This window comes from Pomacea canaliculata, linkage group LG5 (assembly GCF_003073045.1).
Source record: "Pomacea canaliculata isolate SZHN2017 linkage group LG5, ASM307304v1, whole genome shotgun sequence".
Classification (NCBI taxonomy): domain Eukaryota; kingdom Metazoa; phylum Mollusca; class Gastropoda; order Architaenioglossa; family Ampullariidae; genus Pomacea; species Pomacea canaliculata.
Genome location: NC_037594.1, coordinates 25,808,769 through 25,825,525, shown reverse-complemented (window position 1 = coordinate 25,825,525; position 16,757 = coordinate 25,808,769). Strand labels below are relative to the sequence as shown.

The window sequence follows — 16,757 nt, the reverse complement described above, 5'->3', positions numbered from 1 at the left end:
TAGTCATTTTATTACCTTCTAGGAACCCTATAGTTTTTCCCGAGTTCGGGCAGTGTAAATTGCAGACGACGCAGAATCGAGGGCAAGATCACGTGATTAGGCAATAACACCATGGCGGACACAATCGAGGGCCACGCAGTCGGCAATGGTGATCTACATAATAAAGGTAAGACGTCTGTTAGTTTGCTTAGATTTTTTTTTTAACGTATTAACATGATGGAATAGGGAGTTACTTATCAATATTTGATGTTGTTGGGTTCCGCCTTTATAAGTAAGGGATTTTCTTTAGATCGATGTGCGCACCATGCAGCGATAGCGAAACAAGAACTGTGAAGGAATGATGCCAGTCAGTGAATATGTCGCTTTTGTGTGTGTGTCCAAGATCTAGAACTTGGCTTGACATTTTCATTAATACGTGTCATACAGAAACAAGAAGGTTTAAAGCAAATAAAATGTTCTACGCAACGGCAGTCTAGGTTTTCCTTCAGTTGATTTACACCTCCTCCGGACATCAGCATAACTTTTAATTTTGAAAGTGAGCAGTTTCTATTGCACAGAAGCATCAGCACAAATAGCCGTAATAATAATGTAGTGGGAGGATGCAAACATGAAATTGAATCGATAGATTTGTATCTTCATTCAAGAACGAAAACGGACATATAAAGCAAAGAAACCCCAGAGTTTCCCAGATCATCAGCCTCAAGCGCAAATAAGTTATAATAATAAATATTATGGTTATTTACCAGATAAATTTTTGGTAGTTTAAAATAATAAGATAGAGCTTGATTTAGAATCGTAATGCTTAGATAAATATATTTCATATACATATTGCATTTAACATCATCTTTGAATTTTCCTATTTAAATTGAGTGCAGCAATCCACGCTGAAAAAGCGTTGAGGAATAGGACATCATATGCAGGGTGAATCCCCTAATATTGTGTCCTCAGTCCCAGTCCCTCATGTCCTTATCCTTATAGTTTGATATTCCTAACTCATTTTGTACATGGCATTGACAAAACATCCACATCTTAACCAGGATACCACTTGAGACAACATTTTCCAAATTAAACTTGACAAGTGAAGGCTTACTATAATAATTACCAACAGTGAGAGTTTTAAGTGATAAAAGAAAGTCAACTGATCTACTTACTGGATATCTGATAGCACAGTGTTCTTGATTTTTGCCGCTAATTGAGAACTTTCTTCTTAACTTTAACTGTTTAGATAAAATTAGTGATATTAAGACTGATAGTATTATTCCACTCTACACACCTGTGATGCCAGTGACCACTGGAGCAGTATAAAGTTGGTGTTATGGTTGTACACCAGTATATATAATACCCTTGTCAAGTTAGTGCTTAGCATCTTTTTTGTTTTTGTTTTATGTTCTTCTGTGCATTTGAAGGGACTGTTTCAATTTGTTAAAATTTCTTTTCTTGTGAATACACTAGTTTACAGGAACAAATCTGATATAGGAGAGCCAGCAGTTGAAACTTTATTTGACAAATGTGTTCCACTAAAAATGAGCAGAGTTTCAAGTTTAGCAATATAACTTTACAAGGCCTTGGCTCAATTGTAACCAATGCAAAATAAAAAATTAAAAACTCACTAAAATATGCCTATCACCTGTTTCGTTGTAAGGCAGTTTATTAATGGCACATAACTACTTGCCCCACCATACTTTGTTCATTTATCTTGAGCTTTATCTTGTCATTGTCTCCACTTTCCACAGTTCAATGGGTTCATGTCAAGCACCTACTTTCTACAACTCACATTTCTGCATTGTCTTTCCAATACAACACAAATCACATGTGCGACTGCTCTTAATTAATTAAAAGCTATGAAGGAACTTGAAAAATACCTCCATTTGCTACATAACAACAAGAATAAATTATCTCATCACACTTTTGTCTAAAATGAACCTACAGGTTGCACTTTGCAACAATTTCAGTTTCTTTTGCCAATATACCACAACTTTCGTGCACTTTCACAGTAGCAGAAAACTTGTATTATCTGCTCAAAGCAAACTGATCTAATAAAACCGTTAAACAGGAATGATTACATGATGTGCAATACTAAGTACATCATCATAATCATTTCCATAGCTATATATATGCCCTCCACTGCTGACTCCCTTATGTCAGATCTGAGCTGTTTTATAGTGTATAGTTGAGCAGTACATTTACTAAATGCATTTAGGTGATATTTTTGCAGTCGAAAATGTTGGAATGAAAAGTACGAAGGATGAACAAGTACATGAAATTAACCTTCAGAGAATTCGAGACAAGGCTCAGGTGTGTTTTAGCTTTACTTCCACCCTACTCTGTCCTTGGTCTCTCACCTCCTGACCTTTCCCGATTTTCCTCTGTAGAATTATCTGACATAGTTGTTTACATAAAAGTAAAAATTGTGCATCTCTCTGAAGGCATGATAAAGCTATATTGTTTCTGGTGACAGTTCATCGTGAGGTTAACATACACTGCACTATATGTACCCTTGGCCTTAATTTTAATAGACCAGATGAAAAGTCAAATCTTTTTTTAAAGATAGCTGAGGCCAAGCAAGAAAGAACAGATTTTTTTTTAAATCTATGCAGTGTTATGGTACTTAACTGGTGAAGAGCATTCATTTAGCTTTTAGTATGCACACTGACCTGCTGATATGCAGCATGTTTTGTGAGCAAACATGTAGAGATGTCATCACCTAGCTCTTACAATGATCAGTTAGAAAACACTGGTTTCAATCATCATTGCCAGGTGTGTTTATACGGGGAATGGGTTGTGGTAATCTTTAGAATATATGCAAAACAAGCTTGAAAGCAGTATGACCGACCCATAGCTATATTGGGCCCAAATAGGGGTGGTGACTTTGTATTGTAGTGCACTTGATTCTGAAGCGCCTTTTCAAGTCTCGTCTGGGTCAGTAATTGGGAAACTCCCTCCATTCCTATATAGCATCAATGGGGACTGATAAAGCAAATGTATTAATAAAGATTTGGATTGAGTTCCACGTGCCCTTTAATTTGTTAATAAAAATTTCCTTGTAATTTATTGATACTCAAATGTTTTAACCTTTTTGAAATGCAAAGATAACATTTTAAAACTTTGTAATGATATCTGAACAAGTGTAGGCAGCTGTCAGGTATCATGTATTGATGCTGACTAGAGACTCTTAAATAGATACATGCATTGCTTATGTGCAGCAACTTCGTGATGATCTTCTTCGGCAGCTGAATGCGCAGCTTGATGAGCTGTTTGATAATTTTATCAGTGAAGTTGAACAGATAGAGCAGGCTTCCCTTCTTGGAAATGGTGACCTCAAGACTCTCAAGTGTAAGAGGTAAATTGTTCCTATTTAGCAGCTTTTGTTAGTAACAGATGTTTTCGCTGCTAGTATTCATGTAGCTGCTGCATTGTGCATCATAGACATACTGCTTAAATGTTTACTGTTATTATTTTCCATAATGTGTGTAAGCTAGCTTGCTGCATTTATCATCATCTCTTACATAAACCTATGGGGGCTGTACATTACTGCTATACATAGTTTAGCATAAAAACCTTTTCAACATTAAAGCTGGATTTTTTGTTAATTCAAAAGTGTTCACTACAAAAAGTATCTATCATTTGTAAATGGTTGAACAAGGGTTAAATGATGTCATTTTGTTCCTGTTTTGGAAAAAATAGGCTTTCTAGGCAGAGGGCTCTGAAGGTTTCATAGCGAGCACCCCGGTTTTGGTTTTGTTTTTTTTTTTGTGCAGAACATAGATACACTGCCCCCCCCCTCCAGTAATTTATATCCCAGATTTGTCCGGGCAAGGAGGAGCCATCATAGAACAATATTAAATACATGTACATGTCTTGCACAGCAACACTTTTGTTGGCACATAAGATTTTAAATGTTTCCAGTCTAATAGGAGTATAATATCTAATACCAGAACAACTAATTGTGTAAATCCTGATGCAGATCTATAGTTTCACAGCTTTCTTATGTCAAGTTCCTTATAAGAGTTCCCTGATACACATATACCTTTGTCAAATCTGATCTGTTCCAGGTAACTAAAAAAAGTAGTCTGTTCATGATAAATGACAAAGTAGATTCCCTTGCTGAATGTCAGTTTCTAAAATGTCTTTAGAAGGACTGAACTTGACATGTTCAAAACTACTTTTAAAACAGAGAGAAGGGAAGGAGAAAGAGAAACAGAGCATGTATGGGCATGATGAAGAAAAGACTTGAATGCATGTGTGAGACACAGGTTTTGCATTTTGAAATGTAAACAGTCTGTCTTGGTTTAATTACCGGTAGGGTGTGTGATTGCATGCCAGTGAAAAAAGACTTAAAAGCACCTGTTAGACAATGTAATTTGCATTGAAAGCATGAACACACTGTTTAAATTTCCTCTACAGGAGTTAGATGCCCCTTTATTTTTCTTGTCTTAATCGCTACTCAAATACAAGATGTTCTTTGTGTGTGCTACATGGATGCAAACACTTTGTCAAAGGGAATTTCTTGTACAGCACTATTAATGAATATTTGAAGAGTACCTGACCTTCTGAATCGAAGTTGCAAACATGGTGCAATAACCTAATAGCAACAACATGGAAACAACAAACAAAAATAAGCAAGTAAACGGGAATCGCTACTACAAGCATTCAGGACCAACAGAGAGAAAGAGAGTGTGTATAGATTTATTAGTAAAAAGATACTAATGAAAGAATTGTTAAACATCAGAATAATTTTACACAGGCATGTGCATTACTTCAATTTTAAATAGACTTCTTAGACATCAGTCTGATATGATTATAAAACATTGTCCTGGAAGCTGCATGTACTTGCTGCTTGCAATACAGCTTGTACTGAATGCTGTGTGCACTAGCTCTGTTAATTCTTTAGTCAATACCAGGCTAACATGTTCGCATAGATTTGATATTTTGTGGCTTGAAACTGTATAGATTTGTTGAGAACATTGTTGCTGGTGTAGTGTGTTTGGTAGTATTTGCATGTTTCTGACCTGGCTACAACTTATTGATAGGAGCACCAGGAAAGAGCTTGAGAAAGACTTTAAACAGTAGGTATTGTGTGAACTTTTCTCTTCTGCCATACCATCTGTTTCATCACATTTGATGCTGGCTTAGCTTCTTCGGTTTTTATTAACACTTATTTTATCTGAATGAAGCAGGGTTTTATTTTAATGTTTTAACACTTGTAGCAAAATGTCATTTGCTTGATAAAAAAAGACAGCATTTTAAGCTGTAGCAATAACAAAACTTCCAACTTAGAGGAAGACAAAATTTATCAACATCTTGAAAAGAAAATAGTACTAAACAAGTACTAGTAATGTTTTTGGTGCCATTGTTAGGATACATGGTGAGAGAGTGGGAGGTAACATTGCACAAGCTTACAAATGCATGTTGCTTACCCATTACTTATTTACTGCATAAGGAAGGGAACAAGCATTGGTTTGTTGAAGGCATTTGCCTGGTTCTGGTCTCAGAAGTTATAGTCATCAACAGCATTGTGTTTTTGGCTATTTTGTAAGGCCAGTGAATTTTAAAATGGGGCTTGTTTGCTCATGGTCTTGCTTAACCATATGCAGTGTGGAAATTTAATCTGAGCTCTCCAGAAATATCCTTTGTCGACTTGCTTTGCTTCTTGGCTCATGCACTAGATATGCTTACTCCAAGCCACTTGACAAAATCTGAAATAAAAATACATAACATTGCTTTTTACATTCTTCAGCAGCGCACCCCATATTATAATGCATTAAAACTATTATCTTGTCATGTCAGATGGTGACATACACTCTAAAATATCAGCATATGATTTAACGAAAATTTTGTTCCGCTTTATTTCATTGATTAAGTCTTTCCAAGTTTGGTTTTCCTTTTATTTATTTTTTCCCTTCCATTGATGGATAGGATATTTTAACTGCTAAAATACTTAACAAACAGCACAAGCTAGCTTATCCCACACAATATTTTTGTCTTTGCAGAGTAACTTTTTCTGTTAATCAAGGCAAAGGTGAATGTCATGCCTACTTTAGACTGAGAAGGAAGTGAAAGGGATTACTGTGGTGATCTCTTTAAAATAATCACTGTGTAATGTGTATCTGTGTGAAAAACAGAAAACCTGATTTCAAAATTAGTTTTATTATTATTCACTCATCTTTGTGTGAGCTATGTATCAATATTTGGATTAACTTTAAAGTAATACTTCCTCACTTTGCAAGAATTATCCTGTATTAAGTTGGATTTTTTTTTTAATTTCTGAAGTATTGCACTAGGACTAATTCATACAAGGCATTCCTGTTAGAGATATAGATAAGTGCATGTAATTGCATCCACTGATTGTTCTTTCGCAGGCATGAAACTAAACTTGACTTTGTTTGTGTGTATGTGTGTGTGGGCCTGTGAGAAACATTGTTGTTAGCACACCATCTTTTACTTGCATTTTTTGAGCAGACAAATTTAATGAAGGTTGTATTAATAACCATCTTACGGTGTAGGTCTCATGGTTTTTTGTAGTGAGGGATGTGGGGGTCATAGGGGTGAACCATACTAGGGCGGAGTAGATGACAGAATCCCACCCTTCTCTTTCCACCTTCTACATCCCCAGATTGAGCTGAAGATTTCCAGACATGGCCTGTGAGCCTAGAACTGAAGACCTGCTTATAAAATACTAACCACAAGGCTGTGGAGCATTGCTAAATAAACATGTAATGCTGTACTGGGTTTTTGCAGAGAACTGTATTAGGATGAAGTTTTCTGCAAATAGCAGATTTGTTTCTATCTCATCCTTAGTCATCAGTGATTATGATATTGTTATGTTTATACTCATACAACAATTTACTGCTGTTAAATTCCATATTGACAATTAAAATTCATAAGCAGCCATTTATGTGACTTTGTATCTACAAATTTACTGAGTACTAAATTTTCACTTACATTTTTAGTTTTAAAAACAAAATATCACATATTGTTTGTGTATTTTAATGAAGAGTTTTTCTTCATTTTAGCAACTTTATGTTCTATTTTATTTTCAGTTCAATTCCAATTCTTCAAAGTGAGGTGTAAATATAGTGAAGAACTGTTTAAAAGCTATTCTAGTTAAGATGATTATCCTCCCTTAAAAGATTGAAATGAAAATCAAAGACTTCCTTTGAATGCCAGTTTTTAATTGGTTCATTTTACTGGCTGGTTCTGATTATAAAAAATTTTTTCGTTTTTTTTTTTATAGGCTATCCAGAATTTTTTTATCCTAGTTCTTCCTGTATAGGTTCTCTTGAGGAATACTTTGGGTACTTAGGCATGCATTGATTCTATTTTGCAGTAAAAAAAGGAAAAATGGAGAACTTCCTGACAAGATATTTGTACAGAGGCGATCTGTACTCACGTAAGTACTGTATAAACAATTTTGGCACACGTGTTGAAGCAAACACAAGTGTGAAAGAATGGTTGTTTGAATGATTTATGACAATTTTTAAGTTCAGTATGCTGCTGCTATGTTTCTTTAAAGTTGTGACTTTTATTTTGTTTCGTTAGTGTTGACAGCTGCATTGCTATTATGCAGTGCCAAACTTTAAAAACTGACTGCATGATTGCTAAGATTTTGTATCCCATTTTTTCCATATGTATTACAACATAAATTTCACATTTCCATTCAAAAACAAAAACAAAAAAATGATTAGCATAGTTTTAGTTTTAAATATACGGCAGACATGCCTAAAATGGCAATGTTTTATACTTTCTCCATGTGCACTGGATATGCATAAATGAAACAGGAAACAGTCTTGATTTACTCACACCTGCAGCTGGTTTTCTTGGTGCCTCTCTAGACTTATCCCCCAAAAAAGTGAATATGTAGACTTGCCATTTTGGAAAGATTACCTCAGTCATTTTGGAAGAATATCTGGTTAATTTTTGAAGGATATCTAGATCTTTCTGTAAAGATGATTGCTAGAAATATGCCTTCAAAACACTTTTTTCATGAGTACTTTGGTGGATGATAGTAGTCTAAGCTAGTTTACACTGTGAGGGAAAGAGGGCTGCATTTGTTTTGCTAAAAGATAAATGTGTTAGTGACTTGGGTGGTTTATGAACCATTTTAAATATCTGAAATTGTATAACCATTTCCTAGAAGTAAAATGCATAAGAGCTGTATGTATTTGCTGATATGTTTAATCCTTCTGTGCATACCGACATATTTTGGTCAGAGAAATGTTTAATTTCTTTTTTTGCAGAGAGCTGCTGGAAACAACTCACATTCAGACAATCTACCACATTTTTGTGGCAATACTTATTGTGTTCAGTCTCAACACATTAGTCTACGACTGGGTGGAGAAGGGAACGTGCGTATTTCAACACAGTATTAGTCTTGCCACCTTTACATAATTAAGATTTATCTGTTCAAGTCCACAATTACATGGCCCTATCTTAGGCTAAGCAGAAGCAATAGCATGGCTCTGAAGGATTACATATCCTCTCTCTTTCTCTTTTTGTTGCTGTCTTGCTCTTTTAGATTACTTGTTCTTCTCATGTTTTGCAGTAGCCTTTGAAACCTGTGCTGGTGGTAAAGACATAGGTTTGACATCCAGACACATCTGCTAAATAGTAAATGTCTCAAACTGCTGTTCCAGGTTAAATCTTAACTTTGATCTGATTGTCTGGGCATTTGGAAAACTGCCAAAAGTGATGTCGTCGTGGGTATGTATGCAGCTGAGCACCCTGCTCATTGTGTACCCAGCTTTCTACTATTGGTCTACACATAGGAGGCCAGGCCCAACCGGTGAGCATTAGGGCAATGCCTTTGGGATCTGCTTGTGAAAAGGGTGACCAGATATAAAGCACCAAGCACACAGGCAAATATTCTCAAGTGCACATAGACAAATAGTCACAGACACAGAAGCATGCGTTCTCAGTACACCTGTCAATGGGGCGAGCATAACTCAGTACACCATTTAATACTGAGTCTGGTAAAAACATGCAGTCCATTTAGTGCTTAGGTAGGTAGAAGTGTGCAGTCTTTTACCTTTAGTTCATTGAATGTATTTGACTAGTTAAAAATGAATGCTAGAGTACTGAAATGTGTATAGAATATATCCAGCAGCCGGATATTATTTATTCTGAACTGTATTTTATAAAATATTGCATATAATTCTTTGTTTTATGATGGTTGTTTGCACAATGGTTTCTTTGGTAGGTGTGTATGACATTGTATGGCTATTTGTGGCCATTGCTTACCAGATAGCTTTCCTGACTATTCCTATCCTTCACCTGGTTGAGAACAACATGCCTCCAGCTTCATCAGTCATTGTTACCTGTGAACAGGTGTGCCAGTTGTTATCTTTAAACAGAGATGCTTAACCGATAGGAATTCCTCTGCAGCTGCTTTTGCATAGACACGTGCAAACACAGAGACTGCTCTACAAAAGAAGCTAGCAAGAACTATTCCATCATTTTTTTAGTTCCGTTTTCAAATATAGATAGGAAAGTAATTGCAGATATTGCTCAAGAAGTCACTTTCCTGGTATACCCTCTTTGGCATTGTTTTGGAGGTTGTTTTATGGTGGTAATTTAAAATGGATGCTTTTACCTCATGAAAAAGACAGGAATGATCATGGAACAGAACCTAGGCATTGACTAGACCTTTTTTTTTTTAATTGTACTTATAAAATTAATAACAAACTATTATTTGTGATGAATAGAGTGCATGCTATAAATTATAAGAATAATGACAAACCATTACTTGTGTTTGAAATAGTACATCTTATATTCTACTTTGTTCTGTATTTTATATGGTAATTAAAATTTCTGTTTCAGGTGCGCTTTATAATGAAAACACATGCATTCATACGGGAAAATGTCAGCAGAGTTATTTATTGTAAAAAGGATGATAATGGTAAATAACTGCAATACATAATAAGTATTTACTTTAATGCTGATTTTTATATGAGTTGTGATGAGATATACATTTTATAATTTATTGGAATTGCTGTTTTAGCTTTTTATGCATGGAATATTTATTCATGTAGCTTTGTTTTGATTTTATACCAAGGAAGTATGGAGGTTTGTGAAAAGAAAAGAGTGGCTTGCTTTATATTTTAAATCATGTACAGCTTATGATAGAAACTTGTGGTTTCTTTAATTCTAGATGAGGAAAATGGATGCCCTGACTTTTCAAAATATCTTTATTTTCTCTTTGCTCCAACCTTGATCTACCGAGACAACTATCCCAGGTACTTCAAACTATTACTTTGTCATTTTGTAATGTGACTAGTAAAATGTTAAAATGCGTACCTTGAGAAGATGACAAATGTCGTGTGAGAATTACAGTCTAAAAGTCACAAGATCATCAATTTAAATTTTATAATTAATAAAAATGCATGTAACATTCACAGAGTTGTTCAATAAAAATTTTTTGCAGCTTGTAGAGAATTAACTTGAAATTTTGACAGTAACAAGAAGGTGTAGGCATACGTAAAATGTTGATATACATAAAGTGTATATATAAAATGTTGATGTATGGATCCACATCATCAGATGCTTCTCTGTTCGCATTTACCGCTTGCATTTTACTTTCTCAAGATCTGTGGATGCTTTGTAAAGAATTTATAATGACATCACACATCTAGAATTTTGGCTATTTTATGTTTATCAAGTTGCATTTGTTTTCCTTTCCAGGACAAAGACCATAAAGTGGCAATATGTTGTGAGCAACTTTGCACAAGTGCTGGCCTGCTTGTTCTACACTTACTACATTTTTGAGCGTTTCTGTGTGCCAGTTTTCCAGAATTTCAACCGGGAAAGTGTCACTCCCAGAGCTTTGTTGCTTTCTGTATTTGGGTCAATGATGCCTGCTACACTTGTTCTTTTTATTGGTGAGTTGTTTCATTTTGTTAAAAAAAAAGGTCAGATGCACATTCTTGAACAGATTTGCATATCTTCTACGATGTTTCTCTTATCACACTGAGCCTGATAGTCAGCCTTGTCATCTTTCCCTTCCTTATAACCATTGTGAATGCTCTTTGGATCTGTTCCTTCTAATGTTTCACCTAATGTTTATAATAAAAACTGTGACCAGCCTATCGATAAAGTGGCGTATAGTGCTCATTATCATTTCCATGACACTTTGTGTATCTGCTGTAGATTAATATTATTGTATGATCTGATTTATAGAAGACATTTACATATATTTTCCCTGTTTTTATGTGGACATCAATTTATAAGTGCCTGCATGCATGTGTACATGAATATTAATGCACATGTACTACTCATCACTAAAAGGGGTACTCATAATCCCCCCAAAATAATGAAAAAATAAAAAAAATCAGTCACTGTTTTCAGGTTTCTTTGCCATTCTCCATTCTTGGCTGAATGCTTTTGCGGAAATGTTGAGGTTTGGTGACCGGCTTTTCTACAAGGTATTCTGATCTATGCCTTGTGCTTTAGTGAAGATGCGCATAAATTTTAGACCAAAAAAGATAACAGTTATAGGTCTCAAGGTAGGGGATAGTCAAAAGGTATTGTTTTATGGGAAGAGGCAATTGAAAATAGCATACCCTTTAAATGTTGAAAAGAGGAAAAATATAGTATTGTTATGCATTAGTACAAGTAGTTTAATGTATGTATGTGTACATGCAGATATGCGACCTAAATGTATTTTGAGTGCTTGTCTGAAATAGCATCTTTATAAAAGAATTACTTTCAACATTGACACTAAGAATAATTTGAAGTGAGTGTATTCAACATTATCATGACATTTAACAATTTTTGGACAGTGTTAGCCAAGAAGTATCTTTTTTTGAGAGATCTAAATGTTCTTTAATTGTTGTTTGTTTTAAAAAGTATACCTAACTTTCAGGATTGGTGGAATTCAACAACTTTCTCAAATTACTACCGCACCTGGAATGTTGTGGTACATGATTGGTTGTACACATATGTATACAAAGATGTGTACAAGGTAAACATATTTAGCATAATTTAAAGCTTTATCTTTATTCTTCTGACATGTTTTAAAGGGAAGTAATTATCATTTCAGTTTCCTCGGTACATAGCATACCCAAGTCTGTTCACTAATCTATTTCTTACCACACATAACATTGTTTCAGCATTTCTCACAATTGTGATGTATACTGTCACCAACTTAAACATTAACCTCTCACTGAAGTGGAAAATTGTAGAAGAATTGGAGAATGGTCTAATTTTCTTATGTTTCTGTTGGAACAAAGAATAAGGATGGGGGGATGTTGCTTGTACAGTATTTTCCTTGTGTTTTATTAATTTATCAGCATTTTGACCTGATTTTTTTTTTTTTTTTCCTTTTTCTGATCTCTAGCTGATGGGGTCCAAAAACAGGGCTGGGCCAATGGCGATGGTGTTTCTTATCTCAGCCATGTTTCATGAGTACATCCTCATGGTGACATTCCGCTTCTTCTATCCAGTTCTCTTCTTCATGTTTGCAGGCGCTGGATGTAAGAGACATCATTTTTATCTGTTGACCCATTCTTAGGATATCCCTTATAAACCAGTACAATTTACGGAGAAGTAGTGTACTTTTTCAGAGGTTTCAAAATGCATGTTGTTATCTTTCATTTATGTAGATATTGTGATTGATTGCATTGCAGTAACAACATTATTGTGATAAGAATTATGGTCCTTACTTGTAACTCATTTAGACATTGTGATTGATTGCAGTTCAGTAACAACAGCTTTATAATGAGGATTATAGTCATTGCTTGTAATTTTGGCTGTTTGCAGTTGGTTTCATCTTCCTGACAGAAAAAGTCTCCAGTCGCAGTTGGAATGTCTTTATGTGGGTCATGCTCTTTACTGGCAATGGTATGTTAATGTGCTTGTACAGCATGGAGTGGTATGCTCGACGCAGTTGTCCAGTCATTACGGTAATTGAAATTTTGATGTCTTTCTCATCTTCTGTCCACATACTCTAATCCTTTCTCCCCCAACTCCTTCCCCTATCCCTCAAACCACTTTCTTTCACCCTTTTTTTCTATAATGTACCTACAACTCTATCCTCCCTTGCTTTTACAACTGTTCTCACTCATACCTACAACTGTTCTTACACCTACAGCTCTGTTCATTCTTTCTCTCTCTCTCACTCTGTTGCAATTTTCTACATTTTCATCGAGGTGGGGTGAGGTAATAGGTTTCATGTTTCAGTCTTTGTTTCTAGATAATGCTTCATGATCACATGAAATATTGTTTGATAACAGTTGATAAACATGTAGTAAAGAAATAATGTCTACAAATAATCATAGTGTGAAATGATGATTGATGATTGAAGCTTAAAATTTGTGTAATTGCAGGATAGCTTCTTTGATTACCTTATCCCTCGTTCGTGGATGTGTGACTTCGCTGGAATCAAGTTGAACTGAAACTCCATCTTCCCATGCCATACAGATATTTTTTGGTAGTGAAACTCAACACTGTTAGAAGGTCATGTCATCATTAGCAATCTGTTTTGTTGAGTAGCATGATTTTGGTCGATTTTTCCTGACCACAGTGCTGCTCGAATAATTTCTGTCGACTGTCCTTCAGGGATTCTGTAATGGGAAACATAAAGGAAGTGGTTTTATGACTGTCATTGTGTGTACATTGTTATAGGGTGATGCGTGCAAGCCTCTTAGTTCATAGCAAAGAGCAGCAGCTGAATGTTAGATGTGTACCTGTTGAAGGTATATGCTTGCTTGACTATATATTACTAAAAACTCGACATTGTGGTCATATTTTATAGCCAGACTGTATTCTGTCACCTTGTTTTCACATCCCTATGTTGTGGATGTGTGATATCTCGCTTTTGTGCCACATCCATTCTTGACATTCCAGGAGCAGCCTTTATTCTAGTCTGACCATGGCAGGACAAAATAAAGAGCTGATTTAAGGTCCAGTTTTGTTTGTCATCTAGCCTTGCAAGAAAAACAACTCTAAAGATGAAAGGCTTTGTCATTTGGGACTTTGTATAGTCTTAGGAGCAGTAATTAGACTTTTCATTATTTGCACATGTACTTGAAGGGATCAGTTTGTAGTGAACTGGTAGTGCCTGGTCAATTTTGAGAATTGTGACTATGTTTAGAAATGAGAAAGGTTTTACAAAGATCTTTTATAATATTCCCCCCCCCCCAATGTTTGATTGCAGTAGTAAGGTGTTTGTTAACATCAGGATGTTTGGTCTTTTTTTTTTGGGTGGCTGAAAATATGGCAAAAGCATTTTTGTTTCTATATTTTTATATGTTGCCAGTTTGGGTTATAAACATTTTTATTTTTATATCTGCTTACAGCATGTTTTGAAAATATGTTGTCTTTGATGACTAGTTTGATATATTGATACTGGGTGGTACACTGTTTTTGTATAAGACTGGTTTGTATAGAGATTATTTTGTAAGAAATCATTAACCTGCACACATGCCTATTCTTGTTCAACTTATTGGCTTTATATGCCAGGGAAAGCAAAATGTGGAATTTAAACACATTTTTGTAATGTCAGCTACAGTTTATGCATCATGATATTTACATATAAATTATGTACTTTGCACTGCCAAAGTTTGAAGTGATAACTGGGTAGGAAGATGAAAAAGGACTGCGACGTGGACAGCCGCAGCTCATGCTGCTGTCAGTGGGATGAGTAGTGGTGGTTTGTGTCTTGATAAAAGAAAGCAGTAGTATTCTTGTGCACATATTCATATTGAGAAATGCTTGAAGCATCTTGCTATCTGCTTGCACAAGTTTGATGCTTGTCTACACAGTTGTCAAAAATTGATCTCCCCTTTATTTCAATCTTTCAGCACAAATACCAAATATAAAAGGTTTTGCAGACAGATCACCTGTCGCCTATCTGTGAGCTTTATTTTTATTTCCCTTTTGTTTGAATGGTTTTTTTTCATTCACATACATTACACACACATAACACACATATCTGCCATGCTTCATGCAGTGGCTGCTCTTTCTTTGTCTGTCTTACATGTTGTCACTAATTTCATGTCATTAGTTATGTGACCTTGCTAACAATCTGCTGACATGGGAAGCCAAAAACTGATGGCACAATAACGCCAGTTTCTTTATTTACAAGTGCAATCCTTTATCCATGCTCATATTGTTGCATTATATTTTGCAATAAATTTTTTTTAAATGTTTACTTTCATAAACTGAAGACCGGTCCATTTTTCCTTTCCTTGGTGGTTTTTTTTTTTTTGGTGTAAAAATTACATTTTTCATTTGAAATTCTGTTTGATGTGAATCTATTATCTTTGCACAGATGATTAAGCCTAGGTTTTATTAAGATAGAGAGGAGCACATATTGTTCATAATCACCTAACAGTCGGCAAGAAACGCATATTTGCTACCTATTAATGATCATTTGACTTCAAGATGTTTTTCGTTTTCTAACAGAAGCAGAGTAACCAAAATGGCATTATTCCAGAATGAAAGGATTGTCTAACATGTCAAAACACATGCACCTATGTTTCTAGATATACATATGCTCAAACTGAAGCTTAAATGATAGTTATGTAAGTGATATTTTGAAAGGTTGGAATGCAAGAAAAGGAGTGTTGTTTAATTTGATAGTGTTGTCAGGCAGCCTAAATAAGAAGCACATCACAATTCTCCCTTCTCACTTACTGAGGGTTAGATGGAGGGGGGACTGTCGTTTTGGCATCCACCCCTTCAGCAATACAGACCATGTCACTGGAGATGATAGTCTCAGTTATAAAAGCAGCAATGCCTGGGTTGTGTAGGGATTTTATGAAGATCCTTGCTATATTATTGGATTCATGAAAGGTTTCCAGATTTGGATATGAGAATGTTTGCTACACACAGCAAAGTAAAAAACACTGCTTATAAAAAAGTGTGCAATTCAGAAAAGATTTCTTGAAATACAGGACTTAAGAGATTCCATCCTGTCAAGTACAATAAAGTACTTAATGTGCATTAGAGAGGTGAATCTGGGTCTTCATTGTCAGCGTTATGCACAATTTGTCACAAACTGTTAACCAATGAGATGCAATTCGTTTATTGTTTCTTTTTCAATATGTGATGCTTGAATGTGGTTTAAATGTTACTAATCATGAATAGTATTGCATTCATTTAGTTTCATTTTTCTCTCAGCTGAAATGGATGTACTGCCATTATAGTTTCTGGTCATTGATGTTTTGGATATATTACCATTAAAACAATTCAGTGATGCCTATTAAATGCAGTCTTTCAGCCTGTAGCACAAGGCAGACATGAAGAAAGTTTTTAATTTTGTAGTTTCAATAATTCTTTGAAAAAATGGAAATGTTTAACTTCTTCATATTGGAGTCACATTTTTGTAAACCTTTTTTGTAAATATTCTAGCAGATGATCTATTTATAAACATGCGATCTTTTATTCATAAAAAGACTTAAATGATGACCACCATCATACATCCTGGTGCTTTATAGGTGTTGTACATAACAAGGTCATTCACAAAGGAAAACAAATGTGGGATCAGTATGTAATTTTTTTTTTACTTGGATACAACTATAAATCCAGTAACTAAAACACTTGAGCTGCTTCATTTTACATCTTTGAGGTGTGTGTGATGTGCCGTTCTTAAACCCAGTGTTAAACCAAATCCCAGTTTAAGATATTTCATTTGACTTGCATGGCAGTGATTCTGATGATTTCTCTACTTGCTGTCAACAAAGACATCTTCTCAAAATGGCAGTCAGGCAGCAGCAGCAGAAAGAAATTTAGGAAAACTGTGGTACCTTTTTCTGTAGACT

General features: G+C 35.1%; 1 protein-coding gene across 2 annotated transcripts; it reads left to right on the top strand.

Annotated features, from left to right (window-relative positions):
• Positions 1 to 15: 15 nt before the first annotated feature.
• Positions 16 to 16,537, top strand: LOC112563801 (sterol O-acyltransferase 1-like). 2 transcript variants are annotated; one of them, XM_025238140.1, is made up of 16 exons: positions 16 to 166; positions 2,216 to 2,295; positions 3,204 to 3,340; positions 5,031 to 5,066; positions 7,328 to 7,390; positions 8,238 to 8,345; positions 8,634 to 8,782; positions 9,197 to 9,324; positions 9,817 to 9,895; positions 10,148 to 10,232; positions 10,678 to 10,874; positions 11,341 to 11,417; positions 11,858 to 11,956; positions 12,332 to 12,467; positions 12,754 to 12,896; positions 13,320 to 16,537. In XM_025238140.1, exons 1-16 carry the CDS (start codon positions 112 to 114, stop codon positions 13,386 to 13,388), a joined length of 1,641 nt encoding a protein of 546 aa, XP_025093925.1. In that variant the 5' UTR covers positions 16 to 111; the 3' UTR covers positions 13,389 to 16,537. The 2 variants fall into 2 exon arrangements, with proteins under 2 accessions (XP_025093925.1, XP_025093926.1); XM_025238141.1 differs by lacking the exon at positions 5,031 to 5,066.
• The last annotated feature ends 220 nt before the right edge of the window (positions 16,538 to 16,757 follow it).